General features: G+C 38.2%; 1 protein-coding gene across 1 annotated transcript; it reads left to right on the top strand.

Moving 5' to 3' along the window:
- Positions 1-532: 532 nt before the first annotated feature.
- LOC139715632 (uncharacterized) lies at positions 533-8,974 on the top strand. The gene is made up of 5 exons (XM_071627188.1): positions 533-713; positions 3,250-3,671; positions 6,232-6,330; positions 6,665-7,036; positions 8,685-8,974. The coding sequence occupies exons 2-5, from the start codon at positions 3,305-3,307 to the stop codon at positions 8,870-8,872; spliced, it is 1,026 nt and encodes a 341-aa protein (XP_071483289.1). The 5' UTR covers positions 533-713; positions 3,250-3,304; the 3' UTR covers positions 8,873-8,974.
- Positions 8,975-17,948: the final 8,974 nt, after the last annotated feature.

The raw sequence follows: 17,948 nt of genomic DNA, 5'->3' as shown, positions 1-17,948 counted from the left end.
TCGCGTGAGCAAAAGATAAAGTCCACGTGATTTGTGTACCTTTGTTTGCATAATGTGTATGTGACTTTCCTATGAATTATCAACAATGCTAATCATAACATAAACAACATTTTGAATACACTGTCAAATGGCAATGACAAAGAAAAGAGAGAAGATACTCTTTATTGCCTCAGGCCGATAATCAAGAAATGAACCACAATCTCCCACTGAAGGGATTTTCAATAAAGTTAATTGGCCGAAGTTAAATGTGTAATTAACTTGTTAGTACCAAAAATAGATGTTTAGGCCTAAGATGTAAACTGACATGCGAAGTTAGGTAAGAATTGAGGCAAAGCAAAGACAGACTAATGTTCACTGGCTTTCGAACAAACCACGTGTGACCCACTTTTATGTCGTTGAGCTAGAAGCTCCTACGTACCAGCGAGTTAATGTGTGAGGATGATTGTGGTAGGGATTATTTCGTGATATAAGAGACAAGCTCGACAGAAGAACAATACGGTACAACAGTCAATACGCAAACTTGTCTCACACACGTAAGACCGCCTTGGTAAATACGCATGGCCAAACTCATGCTGTACAACTTCCCTTGTAAAACTGGTTTGACACGGGGGAGAGGGATGCAGCTACATTATACGGACGATCTTGATGTGGTCTGACTTTACTATTCAGCCAGCTGTCAGCTACTTGATCCAGCGCCCGTTATGCATTTCTAGGTAAGGCTGACATGAAAACCCGACATTGATTTTGCTACTGTAGGAATGTATACGCTAAATGCTCAGTGTGTGTCTCTGTGCATGTCACTCTGTGTCTCGAGTGCGTAACAATTTGCACTGGGCACTTGACCGAGAAGACACCTGCTGAAACATGGCATTATTCATGTGTGTTTGATTCATACAGAATCTATATAGCGTTGATATGGGTGGCGTTGCGTGCATTTGCGATGCTTTGCTCACACTGCTCGGCGCCATTCAACACAGTGGTGTATATTGCACAGTGGCGTGATTGAGCACAGCTGGATCGCGGGGTTTTAATTAAGAATCTAATCAAAATTATGGATAGTGGATGCACTATGATTGTATTGTCTGCGACTCGCCTGCAATGAAATCGTGCTTTCCCCCTCTGCACAGATGACACGTATGAAAAACTACATGCAAACACAATGCAGGATGCGACAATGTGTTCGTTATTATATTTCAAAGGAAACTCATGCATGGTCAACGTAAGTTGGATTGTGCATACAATTTGAGTTACCACAACCCAATGCGTTCTAAAGCTTTCTCTATCAAACGATACAGTGCATAAATGTTATTCTTCAAATCCAGTTCAGACTAAATCTTTATTTCGAGGTGTTGAAAGTTCAAGGTCAAAACAAACAAGCAAACTACATCAGTGCTGGATCCTATGCCGGGTTTGAATAATTACATCAGTTGACCTGCATAGGCTTATCACCAAAAAGAAATGCACAAGATTAACAATGATGATGATAAAAAATGCGAATTATTAATCTGTATCGCCCTCTTAAATCACCCTCTATAAAATAACAATCTTTGGTATATCCAGAATTGTCCGCCATTAAAGTTCGCAATTTTATGTGCTGCGAAAACGATCTGATATTTTACGAGGACCTTTGCACCCAGTAATACCTGTATAAATGGTTTAATTTCATACAATATCAGAAGTCCTTGCGCTTGTTTGCAACACCAGCGCAATTCGCTATACCCCACTGAGAAGCAAAAATATTGTAAAATAGTTTACAGTGTTGAAATTTCCAATGTTATGGGTCAATGACTTCGTTTTTATATAGTTATTCATTCTTTTTTTTTTTAGAGAGAGCGAGAGAGAGAGAGATGGTGGGGTAGTGTGTGTAAATGCTTAAATACTTCCTAAAAAGAAAGCTGGGCAAGTCAGGTTTATTGCCGAGAAAAATCGGATGAGAGTCCAAACGTCAGAACAACCTATTTGTCTTTCAATGCACCGACATAAGCTCTCATCGCATACTTAAAAGACCTTATCCCCATTCGTTTAACAATAGACTACTACCGCACCTTTCCACACCGCGACCAAATCTACACTGCCGCGATCATCGCAATCAATACTATTCTATTGTTGTATTTTATATGCTCTGTTACCGACCTCCGTTTGCACTTGCGGGACGTCCATTGATGGGGGAACAACCCTCACAGTTTGCAGGCACAGACACTGCACCGGTTTGAACGAGAAGCCTATATTGATATGTATGGAACATACGGTCACATTGCTTACTAAGTACGTGAGCAAACTGATTGGTACCGAAGAACGCTACACATGCATGATGTCAGTGGCCTATTTTTGTCTCTGTATAATTATGTGATTTGTGTATTTGTTGTTCAATTGGTTTGCACAGCAATCTGAAGCACATGATGTTTTTAATTACTTCTCATTTCCCTTTTGTAATTCTTCGAGTCGATTGTATGAGTGGTCCACAGTATACAAGCCCTGCTATGGACCTCTCATTTTCCCCCTCAGAACATGGATAATGAATCACATTTATTCAAAACCATAAACGTTTACATGACGTTAAAATAATTCGTTAACTATCTTTTCATTGCATATTGATTATTGTGTACTGGATATATCATTTGCATTTTTCGTATATCACGTTATGTTTGGTTGAAGACAAAAATGAAAAGAAAACTTAGAATTGCCAAATTTGTGTTAACTGATTACCTCTAGTATAGTTTTGCTTCACATCGTTGCTAAATCGGGTTTTTACTGTTGGCTTGAATAAGTTTCTAACACAACAGTTAACTTTAATACTTTTCTCCAGCTGTTAATCGTTTAGAGCGACAGTAAGGTCTACTAGGTGCTCTATTATTCATTCATATTGTCCTTACTGTGGCGGCCCATCTTTTGTAGCGTAAAAAAGCTTTAAAAGTTTTAAAGTTAAAATACGCAGTCATGACTACAAGTTAACTATTGAACAGAATTAGGCACGTAAATCAACAAATGAGTCATTTCGTCATCTGCCAAGCTGTGCCTCCTCATGCCAAATTTCGCTCATTACACCAGACACTCACTCATACAAACGAAATTTGTTCCGAAACAAATTCTCTTTAAACATTATATTCCTGTGTGCATGATAACATGAAGAAAATTAATTTTCAAAATATAACGATATCTTAACTATCAGTTCTGTCAATACATTAATGCATCTTAATGGTTATTTTCTTCACGTTTTGTCCACGCCACCCCCTTTTCTTAATTCCGTAGGCCCTAATGTGTAGTGTCATTTAAAAACAAAGAAGACAAACAAGAATGATGGCGAATGCACAACAACGTATGCCGCAGCTCCCATGAAGGCTCCAGCACAGCCCTCGTCGTCATGGAAACAAACTTCGAGATCAATGTCACAGATCTTCAGCTCCGCAACCTGGCGGAGCACATCCCTCCGTCAAAGTCCGATGACCTCGGGCTGAATCTCGGGCTTACCAGAACTGACATGGAAGAGATGTTTGGGGGAAAGGCCATTCAGCCCTCGGAGAAGACGTTCCAGATCTTGGCCCGCTGGCGGACCAACCTGGACCCTGTACTGGTCCGGTGGAGGAACAAAGTCGAAAGGAGACAAACCGAGCGAGTGAAGCTGGAAAAGGCTATGCAGCAAAGCGGTCTCGAGGACTGCATACCGTGTATAGGTAATGAGCAACTTTGATTTCTTATGTAAACGGAACAGGTTTCAGCCCACGTGGGTATGTAGAGAGTAGGACACATTATCACGTCCAATTCCTTCTGGAATTAGAGCAGTCTGGAAAAATCTAGGATTTGTTTTTTATTTCTATTATGTCATAGAATCAGTCGTAAAGTCTGTTGAATAGTACGGAATAGACTAATTGTTCCCGAGGGGATAGAGTCCAGAAGTATCTATAGTTTTAAAGATGTTTGTCCTATCAATTCCCCTCCCTCTTCCCTACCAGGAACAGAGTCCTATGAACATTAACTCTTCTTGATATCAGAGTTTATATGCGGAACTACCAAGTGCCTAATGGTGCATGAAGATTACTTGCTTGTACATGTATTGCATTTGATTTTGAATGAAAGAGAACCTACAATGTAGTGTGCAAAGTACACAGTACAAAGTGCAACTGAAGAGGGAGAGAGAGACCTTTTGGATGTTTGTATTTTACGCTTGATACGAAAGAATTGCAAACAACTAACGAATAATTTTAAGGTCGCAAACCTTTGCTATCATAATATAGTGCCGCTGACTTGACATATATCGCAGGCTACAAGTATATATACGATTAAATTCCAGATGTGGTGTTCGTATCATCATCAGTATCAAGGCACAGATTGGCTTAGTATGCTCTATGCCTTTCACGGCGTGTCTCTCGAAAGATAGGATTAGTTTGAGCTCTGCATTTTGTTTGACCTCATTTTCACCTTTATTTCTGGGTCTTTGCAGCTTTTATACATTTCGATTCGTGCAGGGCTCATTATACAGATATGTCCTTGTAAAAATTAGCAATAGTCTGTTATCAAAACAAGCCAGTTCGTTGATGCAAAACGAGCATCTTATTGCTCACATGACTAGGGAAGATAATTTGAGACAACTTAAAAAAAAAACCTCTTTCTATATGAGAATGAAAGAAATAATCAAATATTTTGAAGTTCTTATTAGAAATCTTTGCTAAAAGTGAGAATGATATAAGCAACTTTAATATCTATATATTGAAGAATATTGAATTAGAGCACATGTTCACTGCTTTACCCTATAATAACTCACTTAACCCTAACTAGGCCGGGGAGGGGGGCCTCCGAGCCCCCCCCCCCCTCAACGTTCCGCGCGATGTATCGCAATCGCAAAAAGCTATCGCCGCGACGTTTCATAACTTTTTTCTTTCGAGTCTCCCGCATCTTTTGACACTAAATTTGCGACGCCCGGGCGCGCGGTTCCGAAGTTACGCATAAATATGTACATGCATGTCAGACCAAAAATTGCTCAAAAACGTGAATTCGTGTACAAATCAAAGCAAACTGTGCTTACAGGCAAATTTCATAAAAGCATGATTATTTTGGTGTTTTATTGATTAAAATCAATGAATAACATATTTTCTTGTTCGGAGCGATGTCGCGGACAAATTTCATCGAAAAAACAATGAAAAACATAAAGTCGAAAAAACAAAGAAATACATAAGAAATTTAAAAAACACTAAAATACTTAAGAATTTTTTCTGATATCACAATCTTTTTTTACAACATTTGCTAAGGACAGTAAAAAGAATATTTACACAAAAAATGTGCCTGTTTTGAGCTTTATTTTGTGATTTATACCAAATAGTCTGTTTTCATGCATCATTATGCGTGAATTAGCATAATTTAGGACAAATGATAATTTTTTGAAAAATTAACTTCATGGTATTTTAGATTACATCATAGGCAATGTGTGTGCCAATTTTCGTCGCGATCGCGCGGTCGACGGCCGAGATCTGGAGGGGGGGGGGGGGGGGGGGGGGGCTGGGAGGCCCCCCCCCCCCCCGGCTCTATCAACTACCTAAATAGCCCGGCCTAGCTAGGGTTAATGAATTGCCTTTTGACTTGCCTATTTGCGCACAAAGTGTAATCGTATAAAACAGCCGAGCGCAAAGGATTGTCGGAAGTAAATTTGGATTAATTAATTTTCTGATTACGTATAGGAAAAATCAGTGGCAATTATTGAAGATAATTGAATTAGAGCACATGTTCACTGCTTTACCCTATGATAACTCAATTAATGAATTGCCTTTTGACTTGCCTATTTGAGAAACAACTTCAATTATTTACATAATATTATCAAAGTCTTCGCAGGACACAAAGAGCATACAGAAGGAGTTCAACTACTAGCTGTAAAATCAAATGACAATGTATCCAAAGAAGTCGCACAAAGTGTAATCGTATAAATTAGCCGAGCGTAAAGGATTGTCGGAAGTAAACTTGGATTAATTAATTTTCTGATTAAGAAAAATCAGTGGCAATTCCAATGACGGAGTAAAGAGATAAAGCGTCATATATATATATATATAGAGAGAGAGAGAGAGAGAGAGCGAGAGAGATGATATATAACATATATATATATATATATATATGTATATATATATACATATATATATATATATATATATATATTAAAAGTGGCGCTTTTTCAATGCATGATATGGCATCAGAATAGTGATTCTTTAGACATTAATTGTGTGATCTTAATTTCCATCAACATTATAGACTCTCAAGTAACGAGGAAGGAGAATGAATCGGGAGACGCCAAGCCCACCGTGAATCTTTCCCTGCCTTATGGTGCTAAAGATGCCGACAGGAAACAAGGTAGCCTGCAGAATTCTTCCTCTTAGACTCGATATTTTCATGAGAACTCGGATGTTTGTTTGGCTTTGTTTTGCCACTGTGACTTCAGTGACGTCATTTTTTTTTCTTGCCACGTGAATTGATAATGCCATAATCATATGATACATGGCTATTTTGGCATATGACGGAAGACATTAGTCATATTGCACACAATGATTTCATCCTTTAGCACAGTATAGACATGCTTTCTTGAAACACTGGAAAGAAACGGGTATACGACATGTTACTATTCTTCAAATTACTACTCGTCTACGTATGAACAAAAAGACATCATTCTCGCTTGTTTCCTCATCAGAAATCGAGATCCGAGCAATATTTTCTGGCGATGGCGGAGATTTACTTCAACGCGTCCATAACCACCTTTGCGGACTCCTCCTGAACCCTACGAAACCGTATCAAAACTGGTCACGGATTCGAGATCTTAGAACAGTCTTCGAGCAGTTCGGAAATCTGAGCAACATTGAGATGTTCCCCATTTGCTTCATGGTAGACGTGGTGTCCCTAGCTAATTTGAATCAACTCAAGGAGTGCATCGAAAACGGGCAGCTTGCAGAAGCGTTACTGGGCGTCCTTGTTGCAGACTTGGAGGGGAATGATCACCAGAAGCTGCGGTTAACCATGGAACTGGATACCGAGTCGTATGCCAACGGTGAAAGATTTTTCATAGGTATGATCTTTATAGATTAAGTCTACCACCCCCCCCCTACACACACACAAGCAAAAGCAAACTTTACAAACATAAAGGCAGCATCTGACCTGTCTGCATTGTCTTATTTAATTTCTGTTGAATGCCATTATGATATCAGTGATACCATTTCTTGTGAATTACGTCACCCGATCTGATATCGCTCACTTGTCCAACGCCACTGGCACGCTCTAACTGCCTAGGTATACTTATCCCTGATCTTTGATGAATTTTTTTAATCGAGATGTTGAACTTAATCAATAAAAATATGTGACAATGCATTCTGTCATTCAAAGGTTGAAAAGAGTATGGGAACAATAAACTGTGACTGTAGATGTGACAATTAATATGATTCTATACTGTTCCATGTCGCATAATCCATTGCTTTTAAGCGGATCAAGCGAACTTTCATCGGTACCTGCCAGGATTGATTGCAATTTTATCGCCCTGTTGACGGTTCGATATTACCACACCACTCCTGGCATTACCTGGGAATGCAACGTCCCAACGAATATATTTTTCCTCATTGTGTCATTACATTCTCTCTAATGCAACTGCATTTACAGTCATTGACATTGCGCGAAGTTACGAAGGATATAAGAGTTATAATATATTAGATATATATATATATATATATATATATATATATATATATATACACGTATATATATATAATGTGAGAGATAGTTCCCTGGGTCCCGAACGTGCGCGGTGCCGCATTGTTGGTTGTATATAATTGAAAGAAATTGGACTGAGGCGGGACGTTGCTCTCGATCTTAGTCTCCCTTTTATTTGTCAAGCTTTCGGCCCGTCATTGGACCTTCGTCAGGACCTGTGTGTTAGGCTGTATTTGGTCTTGTCTGGTCATGGCCGAGTTTTCTGCTACGGGTGTTTTACTGTGAGTCTGAAGTTAGAGTGAGTGTATATATACGTATATATACGTATATACACGTATATATATATATATATATATATAATATATATATATATATATATATATATATATATATACTAAGAATGGTAGAAGGTGAAACTGGAATCATCTAACTGAGGAGAGTCTAACTGAGTAATGCATTTGCAAGGAAAATGGTGAGAAAAGAAAATATCACGTCACCTCTTTTGCCGGGGACGATACACTGGACTCTAATCAAATGAAGCTCGGTAGATGAAATCTTTGAAGGCTTCCGTGGTGGTAGACTTGGTAGAAACGTTGAATGGTAGAAAGTTTAACGGGTGGTACAGTTTTAGAAAGAATGCGTGATGCACCGTTAAGCCTTCTACCACCCAACGAAGCTCGGTAGATATCACTGAGACGAAAAGTTTTGTTTTGAATCTTCACTATTCAGTTTATGATGACTACATCTTTAGAAAGTTTACATCCCAACTGTAATATTGTGGCTTGAACAATCCAATTTTAACATATTACATGATCTCTGCAACCCATAACTTCTAGGTACATAAGACATGATTGGAAGCTCCAATAAAGCGTAATACTAAGTAATCTAACACCAAATACCAGCTGAGGATAAGCTTACGTGTTTACATTGTAGATCTATATCCCTCTATTAAAGTCTTCTGGGTGTTTTTTTTGTCAATATATTGTTGTTGTTGTTGTTGTTTTTACCTCAAGATCTTGATCCTTCGCTGTCTCTGAGTGACCTTAACCCAATGGCCACTGGTCAAGACGCCGCTGAATCATCCACCGAGAATTTCAATGCCTGGAAGACTCCAAGACCAGAAACAGCCTTAGTGGATGGCCACCAGCACGGAGTGAATTTGGTATGGCGGAACCTGTCCAAGCAACAGTTCGGATTCTAAGAATCACTGCTCGACGTATACCGTGTGATTCACAAACCAACTCCTATCTCTCATTATGGAAAAGGTGCATCATCCCCCTCCTCCCTCCCCCTAAAAAGAACATTAAGGAGGATGTATTTTGCAATATTTTGTGAATAGAAAGATTCAAATTATCAATGAATAATATAATATTTTGCATTCAAAGACATCAGCTTAGCTTTGTGCTTTTCAGGTGCCGCGACGCCGATAAGCCTGCTATATATATATATATATATATATATATATATATATATCCACTAACTCTGAGGCTATAGATAAAGTAGACAACTCCTAAGATATAGTTTTCTTCGATTTTGAATTGCAGAGATAACTTGGCGATAACCAAAGAGATGATATAGTGTAATAAAGAAGAAAGACTTTACAATTTTGTACCTATAAAAATATTTATCTGTTACGAAAAGAACAAAGTGTAAGTAAAGTTTTATGCATTATTGCATCTTTGTGGTATCGAACCTGATATATTTACAGTATTTTTTACTACAGTCATAGAGTTTATGATGAATTCTGCCATTTGAATCTGATTTCAAGATTTGTGAAAAGAAATTCATGGCCGTGATCATAATGAGCGTCATCTAAGTAGGAATGAAATCATTTGTAGGCCTATCCAAATATAACTCATTAACTTTAAGAATTCATATCCTTTAACAAAATTCAGGAGCCGTCAAACGGTCGGATTGTGAATAGAATGAAATTATTAACACTACTACTACTACTACTACTACTCTAGTTTCATCTCTGGGTTGCATACTTAAGTAAAAACTTTCGAAATGCCCTGTGCTCTTCATCATTAACATTGATTAACGTTATACATTATTGTACATCATACAGTAACTCAATAATGTTCTTGTATATGTTATCTTTAAATATTGAATTAGTTGAATGTTGCTGGTCTTTATTTAAGTACAGGCATAATTAAAGTCATCACTGCACATTTTACACATCTGCGCTCACACAAAACAACATTCACATTCCATAATCATATCACATTAAATCACGAGACGCGAAGAGCAATATTCTGATGTGTACAGTGTTTATTGGTAGTCAAAGCCAAGATTTGAAGAAAAGTTTCCATGGAAGTGCAATTTCAAGTGTTTCATCAGCTACTAGTAGTCATAATCATAATTATCATGTATTGACTTTTATGTCATGAAAGGTACAGCTGTCTTTTTTGATCGACAAGCAGCAACAAAAGAAATGTGAGAACAGACAAGCCACGTTCTCCAGTACCCCAACACTTCCCGCATAAATATGGAAAGTATGAGAACTAATTCATAACATACCTATAGATACACTACATAGAGAAATGATGGAGAAGCATATGAAATATATGCCACTGAATTAGGTGGGCAGTGGAATGATCTCTGCTCCAAAATCTGGATGTTTGGCAATATGTGTCAAAAACCATGCTCATCAGGACAGCATATCTATACATAACAGTAAAATCTTAAACTTTGTATATACATTTTCGATTATGAAGTCAGTATACATTGATGTTTAAATAGGAGAGTTGATTAATTGATTTTTTCCCCTCTCCGTTCTCCAACAAGATATAAACCAAACGAAACCAAACGAAACCAAACACACATATAGAAAACACACAGGAAATGTAAAAAAAAAAAGCTGTATGTTCGTGCAAGTATATAGTGTCCTTTTTTTTTCTGATTGAACAATACTACTGAAATATGAGTTGTAAACATGAAAGCCAAAACTCACCAAAGAAAAATATGTTTATAAATGCGTGCAATGAATGTCTTTTACAAATATTGGTCATCACTTAGATCATTATAGTATTCTCCCTAATCCTAAATTGAGCAATATGACATCGATCCAGGTTAACAAGAAATAAGTTTTATGGGAGCTTAGTAATATGATTGAATACTTGAATGATTACAAGAACAGCCCATGTGCAAATTTGGATGTCATCTTGAACATCACCTGCAAATTAAGTAATACAAAGAAAGATAGTTCTTCAAATTACTACTTTACATTTTGATTACATAACGTTTCCTTAAATGAAAAATCAAGCATAATTATTAGGATGTCGTTGTTATTATTATTTTTGTTATTTTCTCGAAATTTTCACTAATGAACTTTGGCGTTATTGTATTCAGGTATACCATCCACTATAGCTATAGTAAGTAATGATTCCGTAATGAGTACGCATTTCCAACCGTAAGAAAAACTGAAATTTTGAGCAACAGTGATTTCTTAAATTGTGCTACTTAGATATAATGACATCACGTGCCTTCACATTTTATACAACCGGTGCTCACTTTTCAACTTGCTGCAATGCTACTTTTCTTATTCCCTCTCTAAAACAGTCTTGTCTAAAAAAAAGACACCGTTAAGAAGTGTTTCCAGTTTTCAAAAGGTCTGAGTTGCATGGTCTTGCATGCTTCCAATATGTCGATTTTTTTAAAGCATTCAGGGAAAGAGTTGCTGGAAGAAAAAGTTGTCAATTTCTTCAAAATGACAGGCAAAACCTGTCAATGAGAGAATTTATTGTACTCAATCTTTCTGTTTAATGGTAGTCATTATGGTAACGGTAAACAAAAATGAAAAATTTCAAAGCATGGTGATGTTTGTTCATAGATAGCTTTATTGTAAGAGCATGTTTTAAAACTTGTATTTGTGTAAGTATATAGTTTCTTACTTTTCATTCATGTGAACATTATAAGTACAGCCACCAAAGTCTCACGCTTTTGTTTAATTATGCCTCAACTATGCTGTATCTTTTCTTTCTGTCGAAGGTACACTTTCATATAGTGGTCAAGTTGGTTATCACAGGAGGTGGCCTCCCTGGTTATAATGAATAGAGCGTAAGATGGGACGAATCGTATGGAAGAAGTTTCATCCCATGCAGACTTGAAATTTTAAAAAAAGTTCTGTAAGTTTTCACATATTTTTCATCACAGTCAATAGTGACATTGCATGTTGCCACCGTCGTTAACAAGTAAACTAATGTGATGATGTTAGCAACTCACAACTTTCCAATTATTTTGTTGTACACAAAAGTAAACTTTCGTGTTTACCAATATCCACTCGTGAATAATCATTATTTTGCCAACACAAAGTTCCAGGCACAGAACTGTTGTTTGTGATGTTTTTTTTTTTTTTTTACAATCCTAACACTTTTACAGAGGGACGCACTACAGAAATGACACCAAATGTTTTCTGTTAAGAGTCAACATAAAAAATATACATACCACGTGAAAAAAAAAGATAATAATAGCTTGCTCAAAGCATCTAACTCAACTATTTAACTACTGTTTGTGTGTGCATCTGTGTGTGCGAGTGCCATGATGCGTAATACTATAGTATTATAGTTTGGTATTCAGGTTCATACAGCATGCTCGTTTCGTTATTGAAAGATCTTATCATATACCGTCGTGTGATATACTCCATACCAATTAGCCGAAAGCCGGATGGTGAAAATAATTTTGTACTAATGATTGTGTAACAATGTTATGGAATTTGCATCATTACATTTATCTCATATATTATATAATGTGTGTGTAATGGAAGATGGGAGATGGAAGATTATTCGTTATATAGCTGAATAAGTGATATTTTCAAGACTGAGACACATCAATGAAGGCAAGAAAGAGGACAGCATCTTCGGGAGCGTCGACAACGTTTCAGAGACTAACTGCATTTCAGTTATGAATAATTAATTACGAAGTTTTGAATAAACATTGTCACAAAATAGATAAGGGAACTGGCTTGGACGGTCATATTGGCCATTCCGTGGACGTGAAGAAACGGAGTCATCCCACGAGCCCGACACCCACGGGTCATACAGCCCATGAGCTCAACATTACGCAAAAAGGCCCACCAGTTCGACACTGGGCAAAAATGGGCCCACAAGACCATGAACACTGCGTACATTAAGCCCCGTGATGAAATGTCTGGCTCGTGGGCCTATCGGGGAATCGGGCTTGCTTTCCTGTATATTATCGAGCTCATGGGTCTTATTTGCATGTTGTCGAGCTGGTTGACCTTATAACTCGTGGGTCTTGCTCACTGATACTCATATTATTACTGTCTAGCTGGGCTGTATGACTCGTTGACTGTACACGATTCGTGGATGCCGGACTCGTGAAGTGCACCCGAAGAAACCAAACCAACGCCTGCTCCTCTGCATATCATTACTGTCTCCTCGCTATTGCATGAAACTCTGCAGCAGCAATGCTGAGATCATTGCTTGATAAAAAAATCGAAGAAAAAGACGACAGAAATTACATTTGTGCCCTAGCGTTATCCCCCTAAATGAATAATTTAGACAAATTACCTTGATTAATTCGTCTCTGCAACAATGGATTATTACAGACTAATGACGTCAACATCATGATTAATCGTGCACAGAATGAACAGCCAAGCGGAAAAAATGGAGTACACGTTGGGTCGAGCTGGCAATATCGCCTGTAAATGTCTTCTTTCTTTCCTAGGATTCAAACCACAGGGAGGTACCCGAAATACACCATCATCTATAACAGGGCTGTGAAATATGAATCAACCTGTATTGCAATCACGAAGATTGCATGTCGGCCATCACAAACTTGCAATTTATTATTAAGCAGCATTCTTCTGTGCAATTGTTGTATGTTTGTGTGTGTGTGTGTGTGTGTGTGTGTGTGTGTGTGTGTGTGTGTGTGTGTGTGCACGCGCGCGCGTGTGTGTGTGCGTTGTCTTATTAATACTTCATACATTCTTTCTCTTTTTGTCTTTACAGTTCTCCTTGATTATGATGGGATCTGACTAAATTAGCGTAGAAATAATTAAATTTTGTTCAGGATCAAAACGAACCAGCTTTGTCAGAGATTAGATGAATACTATTGCGAGGAAAATAACACAGCAAGACATTACATAGTTACTTTCATACAAAAGGGATTAAAAAACTGTACAAAGTTCAGTCCTGAGCGCCATTCGTATGATATACTAGAAATATAGGCTCAGTGAGATTGACGTCACATCATTGTTGTTACAGTTCCAAGACAATTCAAACGTGGCCCCTTTTTATAGAATTTTAACTAGTTTGACAACGGATATTGTATTGGAGACAGAAGCGACACAGAATTATGTGCTAGGCAACAACACAACAAACACACACACACACACACACACACACGTATATAGAAATACTTACATTTTGTTCAGGATCCCAACGAGCCAGCTTTGACAGAGATTAGATGAGTACTATTGCGAGGGAAATTACACAGCAAGAAAGTTACAGTTGCTTTCATACAAAAGGGATAAAAAAACTGTATAAAAGTTCAGTCCTGAATGCCATTCGTATACTGGATGTAGGCTCAGTAAGATTGACGTCACTTCATTATTGTTACAGTTCCAAGACAACGTGGCCACTTTTTATTTGATTTTAACTAGTTTGACTACAGATATTGTATTGGAGACAGAGGCGACAAAGAAATGTGCTAGGCAACCATAAAACAAACAAACACATACACACACACACACACACACACACACACACACACACACACACACACACACGCACACACATGATAAAAGCAAACACATATCGCATCAAAATTGATGTAAGTTGATGTGTTTAAACCAGTTGTTTTGCCGATCGGGTAGTTCTCATTGTGAGTTTGTTGCTCATAGAGCAGCTCATAGAGTGGATATAAAACAACCAACCAATCAAACAACCAAACAACAACAGCAGCAGCAGCAGCAACAACAACAACAACAAAATGAAGCATGTTTTCGTTAACCGACTTTCATCATGGTTTAATTCCTTATAAAGGAAATCACCTTTGTTCAATTGGCAATATTGCAGGAAAGACATCTTGCTGCCAACTCCGGCAGTCGTACGTTTACACCTCTCCCATTATACGCTGCTCTAGTGTTACTATATTATGGTCAACCTTGCTGCACGAACAGAAAGAATATTGACAACTGTTTCCATGGTTACATGTGATGCTCATGCGCAAGCTTGTCAGATGGATTTTATGAAACCACACCAAAATATCTTGTTTTTGTTTTGCTTTGTTTATTTCAGTTTGTTTTAGTACCATACGGTAGAAAGCACATTATACAAACAATCAAAGAACAAACCACTCAGAAATCGTTGTGAATACAAAAAATGTCCAGCTCATGTGACCTCGGCACGTCATGGAACTCACCCATTAAGATTGCATGGTGTTTCTTCTTGACGACGAAACACGTAAAATCCATAAAACCACTCAAGTAATTTCACCTGTAAATCCACATCATTTATCACATTCGATTGACAAACGTATACACATTATACAGCTGATGCCAATGAAATTCAAATCCCTGGCCTTCGGAGCTGAAGTACAGGGAAACGTCGATAATACATTAATCTCCACTCTCAATTATCCTAAAATCACCTTTCAAAGACAATTGCACAACCTCGTCGACTATGCGCGCCTGCCAATCAAACTGGATACTAGAATTACCGTGCAGTTCTATTTGTAGATACGTATGTCAATATTATTATTTTTAGTGAATTTGAACAGACGTTAAATCGAAATAGACAAAAATGAATATTGTAGGGTTGTAAGTATTTATCGAGATACGTGCTAGGCGAGATACGTGCTAGGTATTGTCATGTGCGGGCCATCTGCATGGATCTCCGGGTAGCAAAAATTGCTCTCCGCAAATAACACGCAAGGCTTGCCCGGAAAGGTACTGGTGTTCTGCGTGTACCTCTGCGGTAAACTCCAGCGACTCACCCGGAACAAGCTTAGTTTTGAGCATGCTCAAGGCCTTGTCATACCGTGTCTGGGGGAAGCCTTGCGGGTTGACTTGCGGGAATTTTTTTTTCCTACCCGGAGCTCCCCGCAGTTGGCCGGCACTGACCTGACAGCACCTAGCACGTACCTCACCCGTAGTTGTCCGGAGGTGAACACGCAAGTCCAATTTACCCGCAGCCAAGTTTTGAGCATGACCAAAACTTTTTTCCGGGTAGCAAAAATTATTCTTCGCCATGCAGTGGCGTATCTAGGGAAAACGGCGCCCGGGGCAAGCGCGAAAATTGCGCCTCTAATTTCTGAAAAAGTGTTCGACCCCAACCCCATCCCGGTAGGGACTTCAGACAAAGTCCATATGCTTTTTCAAGCACTTAAAAGGGGTCTTTTGAGGGTGATTTGAATGTAATGAATTTTGATAAATTTTGGCGAGCGAGCGCAGCGAGCGTGCGGAAAATTTTTGTATTTCAGCTTACAAGACATGGAATTCTTGTCATTTTTTGCTTATCAAATCTTAGAATTCTAATCAAGATATACTGACGGCCTTACAGATAACGATTTATACCAACAAACTGAGGGTTTAAAAAATACTCCAAATTAGTACGCGCGAGTGCACCGAAATTTGTATATTTCCACGTCATCATCACGTTTTGTTCTTATCTCTCTTTTTCTCTTTTTGATAAATTTGGCGAGCGAGCGCAGCGAGTGAGCCGAACATTTTTTGTATTTCAGCTTGCAAAACATGGAATTGTTGTCATTTTTTGCTTATTAAATCTTACAATTCTGCTCAAGATATAGTGACGACCTTACAGAAGACGATTTATACCAACAAACTGAGGACTAATACTCTAAATTAGTACGAGCGAGTGAGCCAAAATTTGTGTATTTCCGCGTCATCATTACGTTTTTTTTTCTTATCTTTTTTTATTTGTTTTTTTTTTTTGCCTCAACCCCCCCATGTTCATAACCGTTGGCGTCCTTTTGACCCAATCGGCGATCGCTTCAGAATGAATGAAATTGCAGCCGCTGCTCCTTACAACATTTTTCCTGCTAAATATACAATGACATGTGTGAACACAGTAGACATTGTCATTTTATCCGCGTCATCATCACGTTTTGTTCTTACCTTCTTTCTTTGATAAATTTTGGCGAGCGAGCGCAGCGAGCGAGCCGAAAAATTTTGTGTTTTAGCTTACAAAACATGGAATTGTTGTCATTTTTTGCTTATTAAATCTTACAATTCTACTCAAGATAGAGTGACGGCCTTATAGATAACGATTTATACCAACAAACTGTGGACTTGAAAAAAATACTCTAAATTGTACGAGCGAGTGAGCCGAAATTTGTATATTTCCGCGTTATCATTACGTTTTGTTCTTATCCTGCTTGATTTTTTTTGCGCCCCCCTCCCCCTATGTTCGAAACCGTTGGCGCCTTTGTTTTGATCCAATTGGCGATCGCTTCAGAACGAAAGAAATTGCAGTCGCTGCTCCGTGAAACATTTTGCCTGCTAAATATAAAATGACATGTGTGAACACAATAGATATTGTCATTTTATCCGCGTCATCATCATGTTTTGTTCTTACCTTCTTTTTTTATATAAATTTTGGCGAGGGAGCGCAGTGAGCGAGCCGAAAATTTTTGTATTTCAGCTGACAGAACATGAAATTCTTGTGTGAACACAATAAACATTGTCATTTTGTCCGTGTCATCATCATGTCTTGTTTTTATCTTGTTTGATTTGGTTTTCTGCCCCCCCCCCCCCCACCATTCTCCCTTCCCCCCCCCCCTCTTTCCGGGCGAGTTTGTTTTTCTTTTTCATGTTCTTCTTCTTCTTCTTTTCTTTTTTCTTTTTTTTTCTTCTTCTTCGTTTTTTTTTTCCTCTTTTTTCTTCTCCTTTCTTTTTTTTTCGTTTTTTGCGCCCCCAAGGAGTGGCGCCCGGGGCACGAGCCCCCCTTGCCCCCCCTAGATACGCCACTGTCGCCATGGGCCCCATAGACGACCAGCCAGCCATCTTCTCAGATGGAAAATGAAACAGACAAACTAAACTTTAATTATTTGTGTGCCTGTTTTTCCCCAAATTTTCATTGATCTCTGAATGTTCTTTTTTCCTCTCTCTCTCTTTCTCTCACAAACAAAGTTAATGTATGATGATAGAATTTTGCATTACGTTCAAATAGACCGTATTAAAGGGGTAAAAAGAAGAAAAAATGAAGAGAAACAGAATTGTGTAATTTTTCATACAGACAGAGCACAAGAAATTACTAAAATGTTCGCATTTTGGTATTGTCAATATTTGTCGC

The sequence above is a fragment of the Diadema antillarum genome, unplaced genomic scaffold, assembly GCF_040938485.1.
Source record: "Diadema antillarum isolate AM-2024a unplaced genomic scaffold, OU_Dant_1.0 scf00000053, whole genome shotgun sequence".
NCBI classification, from domain to species: Eukaryota; Metazoa; Echinodermata; class Echinoidea; order Diadematoida; family Diadematidae; genus Diadema; species Diadema antillarum.
The sequence above is the reverse complement of the archived record's forward strand: the minus strand, read 5'-3'. Positions and strand labels throughout refer to the sequence as shown.